Here is an 18899-nt window from a genome sequence, read left to right on the forward strand (position 1 = left end):
TGTGACCAACAGATGCATATCTGTATCCCCAGTCATGTGAAATCCCTAGATTAGTGCCTAATTTATTTATTTCAATTGACAGATTTCCTTATATGAACTGTAACTCAGTAAAATCTTTGATGTTGTTGCATGTTGCATTTATATATTTTTTCTCTGTAAGCCTAAATTGCTTATATGATACAGAATGTTCTCCCCAGTCTAGAGTAATAGATTAGATCATTTGTCATGTTGTGTAACTTTTAATGAGATGGTTTTCCAGAGTAGTTCATGTATATCACAGTGCTTCCTCAAACAACAGCCATTCTGTCTATGTAGCCTACATGAGCAAGTCAGCCAGTCATGAGAACAAATTGACAGACGTAAAAGCGAAGAAAACAGACATGTAGGAATTCCATGATACAGTGCATTGACCATAAAAAAATTACTATAAATGCTCCATCTTGAGAAAAAAATGCATTCATGAAGACAAATAAATGATTTTACTCTTTCATGAAATACTTTACAATTGTATTGAATTACTTCTAATTGCTTTCCATCATCATGTGATCCAACAGACTTCCTGCTTTTCATAGTTTCATCATGAATCTAGAGGCCAGCTCCACTCATAGGACCCAAGACAACAGCTCTGAGGTCTAACTCAACTTCCAACCATATATGCATAATCTACAAAATGATGGCTTCATCATTCTTATTGCCGGCTCCAGCCTTTCTACCACTGTGCTTCTTATGGGGCGGAGTGACTTGACTTCCTGTTGTCATGGCCATGGGTGACAGTCTTCCCTGTCCTGATGATCCATGTCTGTTTCAGGCTCTAGCCACTACCCCTTCTGGGTCGATCCATGAAGAGAGTACCTTTTATGTCCTGGTGACATTGTGTGCACATTTTGATAAAACACTCAATTTAACAATTGGATCACAAATCTACACTCTAACTAAACATTTAAAAAATCCAATAGTAGTGTGTTTTACATTAAAAATACATTTGTCATTTTCTCTGATAATGCCAATTTTGGCATGTCCCACGTCATGTTTATCCGACTTGAATATTTTAACTGACTTAACCGTCAAATTTTTCACCATCATGGTAATATAATTTGTTGCCTTGACAACATCATTTCTGGAAATTATTATTTATCTCATGTGATTAGTGATTAATTTACATTTGTCCCTCATGTCAACCAGTTACATGAACTGAACTCTCGTTTTAATATGGTTAAACTATTCCTTAAATAAAAATAAAATAGCAAAAGGAGGAGATGGGGAAAACATGTTTGTTATGAAGTTAAACATGTGCTCTTTGACAGAATGTTCAAATTTGGTGAAATAAGAAAGTTACACTACCCGAAAAGGCACTCTATTTGTGGAAGGACACTTCTGTGTTCACTGATCTGTGAGGGGGCTGGATAGGTGTCCATTCCTCCAAGATCTATGAACACAGACAGACTAGTGCCTACTACCTGTCCTATTGACCCAGGGCTAGGTGCCGTAAAGTCCTGTCATCCAAAGGTACGTCAGAGAGAGTGTTTCTCACAGTTCCTCTTCGTCCCTTCCAGCTGGCCATTTTCAAATGTCAGGCCGAGCAAATGCTTCTACAAAGGCATTTCTCTAAGCGCAAGAATGTTTACAAAAAACAAAGTGGCCGATATGTCACCCAGGCAAGCAGACCTTCCCTGCAAACAGTAGTCCCACTATAGTGAAAAATATAGATAGGACAAAGAGTACATATGAGGACCCCACCACTGTGTTGTTGGGTAGTTTATAAGGTTGTCCCCCGACCTCATCGATGTAAAATCCTATAGGAAATATAAGAGCTGCCATACAGAGCAGGATCACTATGGAGGAGAGAGGAAACAAAGTTTAGAAACAGTCTTCTTAAAAACACTATTCACAGTACAACATATTTAGGGAGCAATATCTCTTACAACATTTAAAGAGTAGGCAGCAACATGATCTCAGGCTAAATTCTATATTTGCGTTTTCATTGTCGTGGAAACCTGACAGAGCTGAAAAAAAATCTATTTACATTGTCATATTACATTGTCATTACTTGGTTATTATTATACCTCAAGAGGTAATTCTAGCCTGATAATGATTAGGATAAAATGACCTCTGGAAGTATAATAATAACAAAGGAATGTTATTCCGTCATATCCCTTGGACCACTAAAAATCCCTCCTGGTTTTAGCTCCGCTCATAGCAACCCCATTTACTGTAGGTGTTCAAGGAGCCACTCAGCACAGTTCCATTTGAACATTTAGGCCATTTAGCAGACTCTCTTATCCAGAGTGACTTACAGGAGCAATTAGGGTTAAGTGCCTTGCTCAATGGCACATCAACAGATTTTTCACCTATTCGGCTTGGAGATTCGAAACGAGCGACGTTTCCGTTACTGGCCAACACTCTTAACCGCTAGGCTACCTGCCGCCCACACAGTTACCACACAAAAGCTTTTACTAAAATGAAACCAAAGTGACATTCATCTCGGCTTACTCAAATCAATTTGCTAACATCCATTAGTGACATAACAAGAATCTCAAGGTGCTTCAAAGCTGTAACTAATGGCTTTCTCTCAAATCCTAGCCTATTCCCTAGTCTACTGTACTACTTTAACCTGAATAGGGGATTAACAGGATTCTGTCTGGCCCCACTCATGACTTAAATGGTGACAGTGTTGGCCATGTTTCTGTATTTATCGTATTGCAGTCTTGGTCTCTTGGCCAGGCCGTCACTGTAAACGAGAACTGGTTCCCCATTGACCTGTCTGGTTAAATAACCGTTACATAAGTCAAAATGAAACGTACTCCCAGTGAAGGCGATCCAGCGGGCGTAACGGGTGGCCTCGCGGTGCCAGTGTGATGCCACCAACAGGCCGCAGGTCACCGTGAGGGAGATGATGCCCAGGATAATGAAGAAGAGGGTGGTGACCCACTCAGGGGGCAGCCGAGGGGGGATACAGGTCCATTCACGACCGTGGATGGTCTGGCACTGCCGCACCAGGCCTACCGTCAGGGAACCTAGAGAGACAGGAGAGAGGGAGAGAGATCAGTCAGGGTTAGATCCCACACAGCAGCAGTCCCACTGTCAGAGCATCTACAGAACACAGGAGGTTGGCGGCACCTTAATTGGGGATGGTTGGAGCGGAATAGGTAGAATAGTATCAAATACATTAAACACATGGTTTCCATGTATTTGATGCCATTCCATTCGCTCCGTTCCTGCCATCATTATGAGCCGTCCTCCCCTCAGCAGCCTGCACTGCTACAGACAGAGTGCTTGATCACATACACCCACGGAGGAAGAACATCTTTCATCACACACAGAGCATACTCTCGCTGTTCAGGTCAACTGTGTTCTCACACACCACAACAACGTGTCACTTTTCAGCAGAATCTTTTCATTTTCTGTACACCTTGTTTTATTAGAAGAAACATAACCCAGAGCAGTAGATTGCATCAGTTCTAAAATATCCCTCAACTTGTGACGGTATCACCATTAGAAAAGCTAAGATCTGTATGAGGCATCACTGCATTACATCACATCTGGACTAATGACCTCCCTGGTGACACTGGATTCCAGTGCCCTGTGACCACACAAAGTAGAGCTCAAGGAAGGTTGGTATGGTAACAAGGCTGAAGAGTGGGACTCTTAGGCCCTGGACCAATGGCAGGGGTCCCTGAGGAATCAATCAATGACGTAAGACTTGGATGGCTCAGGACCAGAGCCCCTGACACCAGAGAGAGGAAGAGAGCTGGAGGGAAGAGGGGGAGAGAGAGAGAGGGATGGAAGGATAACGAAAGCAGAGGTGGGACCCAGAGCCTCTGAAACCACAGAGAGAGATGAGATAAAGGAGAGAGGGAGGAGATAAGAATTCACATCAGAAAGTCACTCACTGTCAAAGAGCCTCTCCTCTCCTGCCCCAAAGCCTGGTGGGTCCAATTATGTCAGCAAGCTAGGCCTGCTGAACACATAACTCTTCCAACAACAATAAGAGCATATATGAACCCCACCCTCCCTAACCCAACACAGAACGTGCCAACTCAGCAACACTCAACCCCCTCGTCCATCCAGCTACAAAGGACAATTCATCGGTATAGATTTGAATGAGAGAAATGTGAAATTAAATCCTCCGACCCCTTTCTTCCCCTTCTCTCTCACGAGACGAGGAGTTATCCCTGAGCCAGCACTTTGTGTCTTCCAGAGGCTGGAGACAGAGAGGAGAGATGAACAGTGGGCAAGGCTTGTGAGATATACTGTATACCGGGTATTTCAAAATACCGATGTTATGATTTTCAATACTGTTTTAATTTTTGGAGGTTGGGGGCACCACCGACTTGCAGGGGCTGCGTGCTATTACACTGCTCATAACTATAAGTTAAGTATAACTATAAGAAATGTAAGATGAGTCAAATAAATGATATCCAGCTATGCGTTTGGTTTGCTAACTTCCTAACTAAGTGGCAACATGTCAAGATTAAGCTTCTTGGTTGCAGCAGAGACATTCAACCCCTTCCTGGATCCAGATCCCTGTTGCCTCAAGTGTTTTCTACGTCCGCGGCCCTTGTGTGCACATTCGGTAATACCGTATACCCCGGTATGGTACAGAAATGGTATGAACATCTGGATACCACCCAACCCTAGGCAAGACACAACCATATTTAGTCTATTGGATTAGAGAGATGGACGGAGATTTACAAATACCCCATTATGGTTCTGAGACAAGAACATACATCACTGAGGTGGGAGGGAGGGAAGGAGTATGGACGAATATGATGAGCCCTGCTCCCTCAAAAGTTGAAGGACATATAGTACACTGCCCGTGGTCATGTAAAAATCTTCCCAGTGTGAAATAGTTCCCAATTGTTCTGATTGCTGTAAAATTTCTCCCGGCGTGAAAATGTTCCCAGTTCAATAAATGCACAAGCCTCTCTTTATGTGGATGGCTGAGCTCATCTCTTTATGTGGATGGCTGAGCTCATCTCTTTATGTGGATGGCTGATCTCATCTCTTTATGTGGATGGCTGATCTCATCTCTTTATGTGGATGGCTGATCTCATCTCTTTATGTGGATGGCTGAGCTCATCTCTTTATGTGGATGGCTGAGCTCGTCTCTTTATGTGGATGGCTGGGCTCGTCTCTTTATGTGGATGGCTGATCTCATCTCTTTATGTGGATGGTTGATCTCGTCTCTTTATGTGGATGGCTGAGTGGATGGCTGAGCTCGTCTCTTTATGTGGATGGCTGAGCTCGTCTCTTTATGTGGATGGCTGATCTCATCTCTTTATGTGGATGGCTGAGCTCATCTCTTTATGTGGATGGCTGAGCTCATCTCTTTATGTGGATGGCTGATCTCATCTCTTTATGTGGATGGCTGATCTCATCTCTTTATGTGGATGGCTGAGCTAATATCTTTATGTGGATGGCTGAGCTCATCTCTTTATGTGGATGGCTGAGCTCATCTCTTCATGTGGATGGCTGAGTGGCTGGCTGAGCTCGTCTCTTTATGTGGTAGGCTGAGCTCGTCTCTTTATGTGGATGGCTGATCTCATCTCTTTATGTGGATGGCTGAGCTAATATCTTTATGTGGATGGCTGAGCTCATCTCTTTATGTGGATGGCTGAGCTCATCTCTTTATGTGGATGGCTGAGCTCGTCTCTTAATGTGGATGGCTGATCTCATCTCTTTATGTGGATGGCTGATCTCATCTCTTTATGTGGATGGCTGATCTCATCTCTTTATGTGGATGGCTGAGTGGATGCCTGAGCTCGTCTTTTTATGTGAATGGCTGAGCTCGTCTCTTTATGTGGATGGCTGATCTCATCTCTTTATGTGGATGGCTGAGCTCATCTCTTTATGTGGATGGCTGATCTCATCTCTTTATGTGGATGGCTGAGCTCATCTCTTTATGTGGATGGCTGAGCTCATCTCTTTATGTGGATGGCTGAGCTCATCTCTTTATGTGGATGGCTGATCTCATCTCTTTATGTGGATGGCTGATCTCATCTCTTTATGTGGATGGCTGAGCTCATCTCTTTATGTGGATGGCTGAGCTCATCTCTTTATGTGGATGGCTGAGCTCATCTCTTCATGTGGATGGCTGAGTGGCTGGCTGAGCTCGTCTCTTTATGTGGATGGCTGATCTCATCTCTTTATGTGGATGGCTGAGCTAATATCTTTATGTGGATGGCTGAGCTCATCTCTTTATGTGGATGGCTGAGCTCATCTCTTTATGTGGATGGCTGAGCTCGTCTCTTAATGTGGATGGCTGATCTCATCTCTTTATGTGGATGGCTGATCTCATCTCTTAATGTGGATGGCTGATCTCATCTCTTTATGTGGATGGCTGATCTCATCTCTTTATGTGGATGGCTGAGTGGATGCCTGAGCTCGTCTTTTTATGTGAATGGCTGAGCTCGTCTCTTTATGTGGATGGCTGATCTCATCTCTTTATGTGGATGGCTGAGCTCATCTCTTTATGTGGATGGCTGATCTCATCTCTTTATGTGGATGGCTGATCTCATCTCTTTATGTGGATGGCTGAGCTCATCTCTTTATGTGGATGGCTGAGTGGATGGCTGAGCTCGTCTCTTTATGTGGTAGGCTGAGCTCGTCTCTTTATGTGGATGGCTGATCTCATCTCTTTATGTGGATGGCTGAGCTAATATCTTTATGTGGATGGCTGAGTTCATCTCTTTATGTGGATGGCTGAGCTCATCTCTTTATGTGGATGGCTGAGTGGCTGGCTGAGCTCGTCTCTTTATGTGGATGGCTGAGCTCGTCTCTTAATGTGGATGGCTGATCTCATCTCTTTATGTGGATGGCTGATCTCATCTCTTTATGTGGATGGCTGAGCTCATCTCTTTATATGGATGGCTGAGTGGATGCCTGAGCTCGTCTCTTTATGTGGATGGCTGATCTCATCTCTTTATGTGGATGGCTGAGCTCATCTCTTTATGTGGATGGCTGAGCTCATCTCTTTATGTGGATGGCTGATCTCATCTCTTTATGTGGATGGCTGATCTCATCTCTTTATGTGGATGGCTGAGCTCATCTCTTTATGTGGATGGCTGATCTCATCTCTTTATGTGGATGGCTGATCTCATCTCTTTATGTGGATGGCTGATCTCATCTCTTTATGTGGATGGCTGATCTCATCTCTTTATGTGGATGGCTGAGCTAATATCTTTATGTGGATGGCTGAGCTCATCTCTTTATGTGGATGGCTGAGCTCATCTCTTTATGTGGATGGCTGAGTGGCTGGCTGAGCTCGTCTCTTTATGTGGTAGGCTGAGCTCGTCTCTTTATGTGGATGGCTGATCTCATCTCTTTATGTGGATGGCTGAGCTAATATCTTTATGTGGATGGCTGAGCTCATCTCTTTATGTGGATGGCTGAGCTCGTCTCTTAATGTGGATGGCTGATCTCATCTCTTAATGTGGATGGCTGATCTCATCTCTTTATGTGGATGGCTGATCTCATCTCTTTATGTGGATGGCTGAGCTCATCTCTTTATATGGATGGCTGAGTGGATGCCTGAGCTCGTCTTTTTATGTGAATGGCTGAGCTCGTCTCTTTATGTGGATGGCTGATCTCATCTCTTTATGTGGATGGCTGAGCTCATCTCTTTATGTGGATGGCTGATCTCATCTCTTTATGTGGATGGCTGAGCTCATCTCTTTATGTGGATGGCTGAGCTCATCTCTTTATGTGGATGGCTGAGCTCATCTCTTTATGTGGATGGCTGAGCTGGTATCTTTATGTGGATGGCTGAGCTCGTCTCTTTATGTGGATGGCTGATCTCATCTATTTTGTGGATGGCTGAGTGGATGGATGAGCTCATCTCTTTATGTGGATGGCTGAGCTCATCTCTTTATGTGGATGGCTGAGCTCATCTCTTTATGTGGATGGCTGAGCTCATCTCTTTATGTGGATGGCTGAGCTCATCTCTTTATGTGGATGGCTGAGCTGGTATCTTTATGTGGATGGCTGAGCTCGTCTCTTTATGTGGATGGCTGATCTCATCTATTTTGTGGATGGCTGAGTGGATGGATGAGCTCGTCTCTTTATGTGGATGGCTGAGCTCGTCTCTTCGTGTGGATGGCTGAGTGGATGGCTGAGCTCGTCTCTTTATGTAGATGGCTTAGCTCGTCTCTTTCTCGCCTTTGACTAAGCTACTATCGATTGACAGTGCATATATTTGTTAGTTAGTTAGCTAAATCAAAGACGAGAAAGAGATGAGCTCAGCCATCCACATAAAGAGACCAGCTCAGCCATCCACTCAGCCATCCACATAAAGAGACGAGCTCAGCCATCCACATAAAGAGACGAGCTCAGCCATCTACATGAAGAGACGAGCTCGGCCATCCACATAAAGAGACGAGCTCAGCCATCTACATAAAGAGACGAGCTCAGCCATCCACATAAAGAGACGAGCTCAGCCATCCACATAAAGAGACGAGCTCAGCCATCTACATGAAGAGACGAGCTCAGCCATCCACATAAAGAGACGAGCTCAGCCATCTACATGAAGAGACGAGCTCAGCCATCTACATGAAGAGACGAGCTCAGCCATCCACATAAAGAGACGAGCTCAGCCATCTACATGAAGAGACGAGCTCAGCCATCTACATGAAGAGACGAGCTCAGCCATCCACATAAAGAGGCGAGCTCAGCCATCTACATGAAGAGACGAGCTCAGCCATCTACATGAAGAGACGAGCTCAGCCATCCACATAAAGAGACGAGCTCAGCCATCCACATAAAGAGGCGAGCTCAGCCATCCATAAAGAGTAAATGAATGGTATTCAATAGCATTCCATTTCTTCCGTTCCAACCATTACTATGAGCCCGTCCTCCCCAACTAAGGTGCCATCAGCCACCTTTATTTATCCTTTATTTAACTAGGCAAGTCAGCTAAGAACAAATTCTTATTTACAATGACGGCCTATCCCAGCCAAACCCTCCCCTAACCCGGATAACGCTGGGCCAATTGTGCGCCGCCCTATGAAACCCCCGATCACGGCCGGTTGTGATCTTGCCCGGGATCACACCCGGGTCTGTAGGTACGCCTCTAGCACTGCCTTAGACCGCTGCGCCACTCAGGATCCCTTTGATTTGAAGACACGTGTAGACCTACTGTATGTGGATCTAATGCTGATCACAGCTGTTATTTCGTGGCTATTGACATGGCACCCTAATGTAATACTCATTACTAAACCAAACTGCTGTGTCCTGTTTCCTCATCCATTATAGTGATCAAATTTGCTTCCCAATTACCAGAATCACAAATGAATGGTAGAAAGTTATGCTACCAACCCTGATACAGATCATGTTATAGTACCAGACAGATCTGAGTGGAAAACTTCCCATCAACAGGGTTTACTTACTTCAGCTGATTATTTTGAGGATATACCCCTTCAACAGTTTAGATAGATATACAGTAGGATAGATGTGTCAACTATGAGGTAGCATACCTATGAATGGTTGTATGAGTCTGCAGCGAGAGAGCACACTGAAGTGTAACATACTGCATGCATACTATGTTGATTCCATGACCTCTGAGCCCCTCCATTTTCTACACAGGATATCCTGTTCCTTCCCTATACATTCTTTTATCTAAGTGAAGAGCACAACAGAAATAGGCGTAGGCTACCAGGATTTCACATCCCAACCACTTTATATCCTTAGTGAAAAGGTCCTGCCTCAGAAGCATAGTGTCACATATTCCACTGTCAAAGAATCAAAGATACTGATAAAATGTTAAAAAAGTGACATAGTATATCCTATCATGACACAATATTTCCCTCTCTTAAGCAAGCTTACACACCCATTCCATAGCTTGTCATTGGTGTAAATTGTAATTTTTGTTCTATGGGACTCTTGGGGGACATTTCTAATTCGTGGGACTGTTCAGCAGCTGTTTTAAGTGTGTAACACATCAGACATCAAGCTTGTCATATAGCCAGGGCATTGAGACAGAGGTGTGTGTGTGTGTGTGTGTGTGTGTGTGTGTGTGTGTGTGTGTGTGTGTGTGTGTGTGTGTGTGTGTGTGTGTGTGTGTGTGTCTGTGTCTGTGTGTGTCTGTGTGTGTGCGCGCTTGCGTGCGTGCGTGCGATTGTGGGCCAATGTCTGTAGTTAGTAAACACTTCCCCATGCAGCCCCAGTCAGTCCCCTGCTGCTTCTGACTCACTACAGAATACCTGCGTAACAAGCAGGAAATTAGCTAGTCTAAGACACACACACACCTCTATAAACTTGTATAAAGCTTCACATCCTGGATAACTACAGAGAGGTTTGCTGTAAACAAATAAACCATAATGATTCCTTTCCAGGCTAAACTTCAGGTGGTGAAAGAGACATTTGTGTTTATAACAACATCTGCCAATCTGATGGAGTCATTGTCAACATCTGTTTATCTGTGAGCAATAAGCATCATCTGGTGCTGCCAAAATACTGATACCATAGGAAAGAGCATAAGTTAGACCGGCAAGTTAACTTAATTGGCAGGAACAACTACACTTGAAGGAAAAAAAGGTGCCATTCTAGAACCTAAAATGGTTCTTCAGTTGTCCCCATACGGCAACCGTTTGAAGAACCCATTTTTGGTTCCAGTGTTAACGGTATGTTCTACCTGAACACTCCTGGACTGTGCTGTAACAATGTAATTGAGGTATGTTATATCTGAACACTCCTGGACTGTGCTGTAACAGTGTAATTGAGGTATGTTATATCTGAACACTCCTGGACTGTGCTGTAACAGTGTAATGGAGGTATGTTATATCTGAACACTCCTGGACTGTGCTGTAACAGTGTAATTGAGGTATGTTATATCTGAACACTCCTGGACTGTGCTGTAACAGTGTAATTGAGGTATGTTATATCTGAACACTCCTGGACTGTGCTGTAACAGTGTAATTGAGGTATGTTATATCTGAACACTCCTGGACTGTGCTGTAACAGTGTAATGGAGGTATGTTATATCTGAACACTCCTGGACTGTGCTGTAACAGTGTAATGGAGGTATGTTATATCTGAACGCTCCTGGACTGTGCTGTAACAGTGTAATGGAGGTATGTTATATCTGAACACTCCTGGACTGTGCTGTAACAGTGTAATTGAGGTATGTTATATCTGAACACTCCTGGACTGTGCTGTAACAGTGTAATTGAGGTATGTTATATCTGAACACTCCTGGACTGTGCTGTAACAGTGTAATTGAGGTATGTTATATCTGAACACTCCTGGACTGTGCTGTAACAGTGTAATGGAGGTATGTTATATCTGAACACTCCTGGACTGTGCTGTAACAGTGTAATGGAGGTATGTTATATCTGAACGCTCCTGGACTGTGCTGTAACAGTGTAATGGAGGTATGTTATATCTGAACGCTCCTGGACTGTGCTGTGACAGTGTAATGGAGGTATGTTATATCTGAACACTCCTGGACTGTGCTGTGACAGTGTAATTGAGGTATGTTATATCTGAACACTCCTGGACTGTGCTGTAACAGTGTAATTGAGGTATGTTATATCTGAACACTCCTGGACTGTGCTGTAAAAGTGTAATGGAGGTATGTTATATCTGAACACTCCTGGACTGTGCTGTAACAGTGTAATTGAGGTATGTTATATCTGAACACTCCTGGACTGTGCTGTAACAGTGTAATGGAGGTATGTTATATCTGAACACTCCTGGACTGTGCTGTAACAGTGTAATTGATGTATGTTATATCTGAACACTCCTGGACTGTGCTGTAACAGTGTAACGGAGGTATGTTATATCTGAACGCTCCTGGACTGTGCTGTAACAGTGTAATTGAGGTATGTTATATCTGAACACTCCTGGACTGTGCTGTAACAGTGTAATGGAGGTATGTTATATCTGAACGCTCCTGGACTGTGTTGTAACAGTGTAATTGAGGTATGTTATATCTGAACGCTCCTGGACTGTGCTGTAACAGTGTAACGGAGGTATGTTATATCTGAACACTCCTGGACTGTGCTGTAACAGTGTAATGGAGGTATGTTATATCTGAACGCTCCTGGACTGTGCTGTAACAGTGTAATGGAGGTATGTTATATCTGAACACTCCTGGACTGTGCTGTAACAGTGTAACGGAGGTATGTTATATCTGAACGCTCCTGGACTGTGCTGTGACAGTGTAATGGAGGTATGTTATATCTGAACACTCCTGGACTGTGCTGTAACAGTGTAATGGAGGTATGTTATATCTGAATGCTCCTGGACTGTGCTGTAACAGTGTAATGGAGGTATGTTATATCTGAACACTCCTGGACTGTGCTGTAACAGTGTAATGGAGGTATGTTATATCTGAACACTCCTGGACTGTGCTGTAACAGTGTCATTGAGGTATGTTATATCTGAACGCTCCTGGACTGTGCTGTAACAGTGTAATTGAGGTATGTTATATCTGAACGCTTCTGAACTGTGCTGTAACAGTGTAACGGAGGTATGTTATATCTGAACACTCCTGGACTGTGCTGTAACAGTGTAATTGAGGTATGTTATATCTGAACACTCCTGGACTGTGCTGTAACAGTGTAATGGAGGTATGTTATATCTGAACACTCCTGGACTGTGCTGTAACAGTGTAATTGATGTATGTTATATCTGAACACTCCTGGACTGTGCTGTAACAGTGTAACGGAGGTATGTTATATCTGAACGCTCCTGGACTGTGCTGTAACAGTGTAATTGAGGTATGTTATATCTGAACACTCCTGGACTGTGCTGTAACAGTGTAATGGAGGTATGTTATATCTGAACGCTCCTGGACTGTGTTGTAACAGTGTAATTGAGGTATGTTATATCTGAACGCTCCTGGACTGTGCTGTAACAGTGTAACGGAGGTATGTTATATCTGAACACTCCTGGACTGTGCTGTAACAGTGTAATGGAGGTATGTTATATCTGAACGCTCCTGGACTGTGCTGTAACAGTGTAATGGAGGTATGTTATATCTGAACACTCCTGGACTGTGCTGTAACAGTGTAACGGAGGTATGTTATATCTGAACGCTCCTGGACTGTGCTGTGACAGTGTAATGGAGGTATGTTATATCTGAACACTCCTGGACTGTAACAGTGTAATGGAGGTATGTTATATCTGAACGCTCCTGGACGGTGCTGTAACAGTGTAATGGAGGTATGTTATATCTGAACACTCCTGGACTGTGCTGTAACAGTGTAATGGAGGTATGTTATATCTGAACACTCCTGGACTGTGCTGTAACAGTGTAATTGAGGTATGTTATATCTGAACGCTCCTGGACTGTGCTGTAACAGTGTAATTGAGGTATGTTATATCTGAACGCTTCTGAACTGTGCTGTAACAGTGTAACGGAGGTATGTTATATCTGAACACTCCTGGACTGTGCTGTAAAAGTGTAATGGAGGCTATAAATTGTCATTAATATGTACATTTTCAGGTTCCCATTAAATCTCAAAGTGCTGAGCATATAATAAGAGTTATAACATGATTAGAACCATGTCACCTTAGATGTATTAAGTGATATTGTTGGCCAGGGGTTAGTGCGTGATGTTGTTGGCCAGGGGTTAGTGTGTGACGTTGTTGGCCAGGGGTTAGTGTGTGACGTTGTTGGCCAGGGGTTAGTGTGTGACGTTGTTGGCCAGGGGTTAGTGCGTGATGTTGTTGGCCAGGGGTTAGTGCGTGATGTTGTTGACCAGGGGTTAGTGTGTGATGTTGTTGGCCAGGGGTTAGTGCGTGATGTTTTTGGCCAGGGGTTATTGTGTGACATTGTTGGCCAGGGGTTAGTGTGTGACGTTGTTGGCCAGGGGTTATTGTGTGACATTGGTGGCCAGGGGTTAGTGTGTGATGTTGTTGGCCAAGGGTTAGTCTGTGATGTTGTTGGCCAGGGGTTAGTCTGTGATGTTGTTGGCCAGGGGTTAGTCTGTGATGTTGTTGGCCAGGGGTTAGTGTGTGATGTTGTTGGCCAGGGGTTAGTGTGTGATGTTGTTGGCCAGGGGTTAGTGTGTGATGTTGGTGGCCAGGGGTTAGTGTGTGACGTTGGTGGCCAGGGGTTAGTGTGTGACGTTGTTGGCCAGGGGTTATTTTGTGACGTTGTTGGCCAGGGGTTAGTGTGTGACGTTGGTGGCCAGGGGTTATTTTGTGATGTTGTTGGCCAGGGGTTAGTGCGTGATGTTGTTGGCCAGGGGTTAGTGCGTTACGTTGTTGGCCAGGGGTTAGTGTGTGATGTTGTTGGCCAGGAGTTAGTGTGTGACATTGTTGGCCAGGGGTTAGTGTGTGACGTTGGTGGCCAGGGGTTAGTGTGTGACGTTGGTGGCCAGGGGTTAGTTTGTGACGTTGGTGGCCAGGGGTTAGTGTGTGACGTTGGTGGCCTGGGGTTAGTGTGTGACGTTGGTGGCCTGGGGTTAGTGTGTGACATTGGTGGCCAGGGGTTAGTGCGTGACATTGGTGGCCAGGGGTTAGTGCGTGACGTTGGTGGCCAGGGGTTAGTGTGTGACGTTGGTGGCCAGGGGTTAGTGTGTGATGTTGGTGGCCAGGGGTTAGTGTGTGATGTTGGTGGCCAGGGGTTAGTCTGTGATGTTGGTGGCCAGGGGTTAGTGTGTGACGTTGTTGGCCAGGGGTTAGTGTGTGACGTTGTTGGCCAGGGGTTAGTGTGTGACGTTGGTGGCCAGGGGTTAGTGTGTGACGTTGGTGGCCAGGGGTTAGTGTGTGATGTTGGTGGCCAGGGGTTAGTGGGTGATGTTGGTGGCCAGGGGTTAGTGCGTGATGTTGGTGGCCTGGGGTTAGTGTGTGACGTTGGTGGCCAGGGGTTAGTGTGTGATGTTGGTGGCCAGGGGTTAGTGTGTGATGTTGGTGGCCAGGGGTTAGTCTGTGATGTTGGTGGCCAGGAGTTAGGGAGAACTTGTGGGAGGAAAGTGGGATGTCATGTCTGGTTTGGTCTCTCTTATGTTTTCATTCTTTGTATAAAAAAAGGAAAGAATGATCACAAATGAGACCATTAAAATGTAAACATAGTACTCAAAAGTTTGCTTTTCCATCCTGGCTCCTACCTCACAACGACAAGGGGAAAATGTCACCTATCCCGGTTGTTTATGCAGTAGGCCACAGCATGGAACTACAATCTGCTGGCTACAGCTGTAGCTAAAAGGCATAGCTCATTCTAAGTGATCCATCGTTTAGTCGTAGCCTTTACTGTTGCACTTAATTTGACCATGTCCTCAGACTGGGCACTGTAGATTAAATACAAATGCCCCAGTCTGTCTGTCAGATGCATATAACATACAGAGAGTGAGTGGAGAGCTGAACAGACCTCCAAGGGCATAGCCAGATATGTGGCCCTCACTTCCCCACTGAGTCTGACACACTATTTGTCAACGGTCACCCTGCTCTTACACCACTGCGCCACACGGGAGGTGAGTTGATAGCTAGTATAGGGTAGCTTATATGCCTTGAAGGGACATGGGGATCAGGGAGGTGAGTTGGTAGCTGGTACAGGGTAGAATATATGCCTTGAAGGGACATGGGGATCAGGGAGGTGAGTTTGTAGCTGGTACAGGGTAGCTTATATGCCTTGAAGGGACATGGGGATCAGGGAGGTGAGTTGGTAGCTGGTACAGGGTAGCTTGTATGCCTTGAAGGGACATGGGGATCAGGGAGGTGAGTTAGTAGCTTGTACAGGGTAGCTTGTATGCCTTGAAGGGACATGGGGATCAGGGAGGTGAGTTAGTAGCTTGTACAGGGTAGAATATATGCCTTGAAGGGACATATCAGGGGATGTTGGGGTGAAACAGTAGAGGGCAGTTCATTTATCACCAGCTGTGGAGGATGATGATTGGTGGTTTGAGGACAAGCCCCAAGAGGCCAAGCCCCGAGAGGACGAGAGCGAGAGAGAATGCCAAAGTAGCTCACTGTATTTTGGAGGGATGGGGTGGATGTGGGGAGAGGGTGGATGTGGGGAGAGGGTGGATGTGGGGAGAAAGAGGGCAGGACTGCTTGTATAAAGTGTAACAGATAATGTAGAAGGTCTTTGATGATGCCACATTATAAGATTCTGAAGCTCAAGAGAAAGGTCACCAGAATGCCAAAGTGTTATATTTGGAAGAGGGTGGTGGTGTAGTGTGGCTGATGCAGTAGAGTAGAAAGAGAATGATTCAAAAACGTTGGGTTACGTGAACTGAAATCTTAGAAGAATAGTGTGTCAAAGGGGTTAATTAAGCAATAAGGCCTGAGGGGGTGTGGTATATGGCCAATATACTATGGCTACACATCGCAGAGTGCCTGGATACAGGCCTTAGCCATGGTATATTGACCATTTAACACAAACCCCCAAGGTGCCTTATTGCTATTATAAACTGGTTGCCAACATAATTAGAGCAGTAAAAATAAATGTTTTGTAATACCCATGGTATACGGTCTGATATACCACGGCTGTCAGTCAATCAGCATTCTGTGATGAACCACCTGGTATATAATGCACATTATTGATCATTGTAAACAAAGCCCCTTAGGGGCCACACAGGGTGACAGCCAGCTGTAGCAGCCTACAGCCAGATGATAGACACTAGACAGATAACGTGTGGAAATATAAAAATGAAGTTAAATGCCCTCACCTAACTTACCAGTTGCATCTCCTGTGTTGATCCAGTCCGGATTGGCAATACTGGCGATGGCAAAGATATCTGCCGCTAGAAAGAGGCATCCTGATATGACGGTGAGTTTATCCATTTCTCAGACGTGGATGCTCTCTTCTCTTCTCCTTTACATTGAGTCAATGGGGAAAGTATCCTTTATCTCGCCCTACAAAGGCAAATAGGTATGAAGAGACTCAGGCATGGATTTCAACGTCCAATATCAATGTTTTTGTCTTGCCCAGTGGAAGCATTGTCGTAGTCCTCTTGGGGGAGAAGGGCAAAGCCTCTCATCTTTACGGCGCGTACGCAGCAGTCCTGGTGTAGGAGTTATGCAAAGCCGTTTCCGTTATGTGAAAAGTTTCCTTTGCAAACTGCCTTCCCATTGACTTATAAATATCGACCATGGCCCTGGCTATGAACGCCTGCTGTTTCACCCATTCGCCCAGTATTGCAACCTCGTAGCTTATGGTGTCTGGGAAAAAATATATTTGAAAGAGTAATGGAAGGAAAATTCTAAAGTTTTGCGACCATTTCGCCGTTATTAGGACATTAAGTATATTATTGCAAGCGTGCACACTATACCGCTTATTTCCTGTGTTCCTTTCTCTTCTCCATCTGAGATTTCTTCGTTGCAAACAAATTCCATAAAATACATATCTTGAGCGCAATTGTCTAATTTCATATAATATGCCAATATTCCCTTCAATAGAAATACCGTTATTTGTCCTTCTTGAAATGCCCGTCAGATGAATGCATTCGAGGTTGGAATCAGTGGTTAAAAAAATCGTTGTTCTCTCAAGTATTTTTAGCAGACGTCAACTCTCGCGAGATTCTGTACAACTCTGTCAAACAGAGAACCAAGTTATTGGGCGCGTTTGAGTAGTAAGGCTGACTGTCGGCGAAAGTCGAGGAGGGAAGTAGGGGGAGGTGCATCTGCAACAGCAGAAAGTCGTACACGAAGGTGGTTTTCCAACAGCAAGGCTCAGATCGGCATGGCAGTGTTGCCAAGGTTTTCTTTATAATTTCGAGAAAAAAAACGTGTCTCCAACACCTACTCACAAACTGAAATGATATCTGTGTACAATATACAATCAATTAGTGAGACAGAGCCTCAATCACATTGATTCATTCACTGTAGGCTGCACATGATTTGTGGTAAAGTTGGTTCCTGTTTCAGTCACGTCTTTGGGCCAAACAAAAACACCCAAAATGATTGGTTGACAATAGAGCCTCCCACAATGCAGGTAATGGCTGCAGGATGACGTTTGTAAAGAGTAATTGCAGAAACCTACAGTCGAAAATGTTAATGTAATGCAAATTGACAAAAGTGATCTGCTCGAACGCGCCCTAAATCTCTGCCCCATGTTTCTGCTATACTAACCAGGTTTCCAACCTTTTTATGCGCGTGAAGTAGCCTACATGTCGGATAAAACATGTCATGACAGGCCTGATGGAAACAGAACATTTTTCGCTAAACTATCCAAATGACGACAAAACAAAATACGCTAGACAAGGTGGGATATTTTTGTGTTGGGAAAATTAATTATGCGAAAAATGTCGTGCACGGAAATATTGATATAATAACCATCAAATAGAAGTACATTTGGTCACGGGATGACATTTTATGTAGTCATCCCACTACAACTCATCGGGAAAGCATGCTGTTTATTAGGATACAGATTAAATACATTATGATGGCTTCAGAGGGTAGTGAAAGTGCAAAGTGATGAGCTTGATGCACCTTTCCAATAAATATCGAGGGTCTTATTCTGGTGGCTGCCCTTTGACAAATAAAAATTATCTCGCTCTTTTGTCTATAATAATCTCATAATGTAGGCTGGCCTGCCCGCACTGTATTTGCGAGCTCTTTGCTAGAACACACGTGCCAATACTAGAGTGGGCACATTCGCTATATAAAGCAATATTTTTGGGGTGGGAAAACCATCAGTAGAGTTGAAAATATGATGGAAACCAATTTAACTTGTATATTTTATTCGGTGCATGGGTATTTAACCACAAAAGTTATTTTATGTACACTATGTCATCGCACACACATCATTTTATCTGCAACAAGTAAATTTGATAGAAACATCTCTGGTGGGAAAATGCGCATATTGTTTTTATGCGGATTTTTGAATATTCGCATGAAAACCTGTCGGCAATTAGATTGAAACCTAGCTACTGACAACAAAGTACACGTCGACAATGTATGTTTGTAAAACATGTGTCTCGGGGTTCGATTTTTAAGATAACATTTTTATTTAG

At 44.2% G+C, this 18899-nt stretch overlaps 1 protein-coding gene across 2 annotated transcripts; it reads right to left on the bottom strand.

The window, feature by feature from the left end:
* Positions 1 to 256: 256 nt before the first annotated feature.
* Positions 257 to 17391, bottom strand: LOC120045726 (uncharacterized protein C16orf52 homolog B-like). Of its 2 annotated transcripts, none has more exons than XM_038990667.1 (3): positions 16623 to 17391; positions 2802 to 3014; positions 257 to 1832 (listed from the first exon to the last, which is right to left on the bottom strand). In XM_038990667.1, the coding sequence occupies exons 1-3, from the start codon at positions 16726 to 16728 to the stop codon at positions 1648 to 1650; spliced, it is 504 nt and encodes a 167-aa protein (XP_038846595.1). In that variant the 5' UTR covers positions 16729 to 17391; the 3' UTR covers positions 257 to 1647. The 2 variants fall into 2 exon arrangements, with proteins under 2 accessions (XP_038846595.1, XP_038846593.1); XM_038990665.1 differs by having other exon boundaries at positions 16614 to 17391.
* Positions 17392 to 18899: the final 1508 nt, after the last annotated feature.

The sequence above is a fragment of the Salvelinus namaycush genome, chromosome 4 (assembly GCF_016432855.1).
Source record: "Salvelinus namaycush isolate Seneca chromosome 4, SaNama_1.0, whole genome shotgun sequence".
Lineage (NCBI taxonomy): Eukaryota > Metazoa > Chordata > Actinopteri > Salmoniformes > Salmonidae > Salvelinus > Salvelinus namaycush.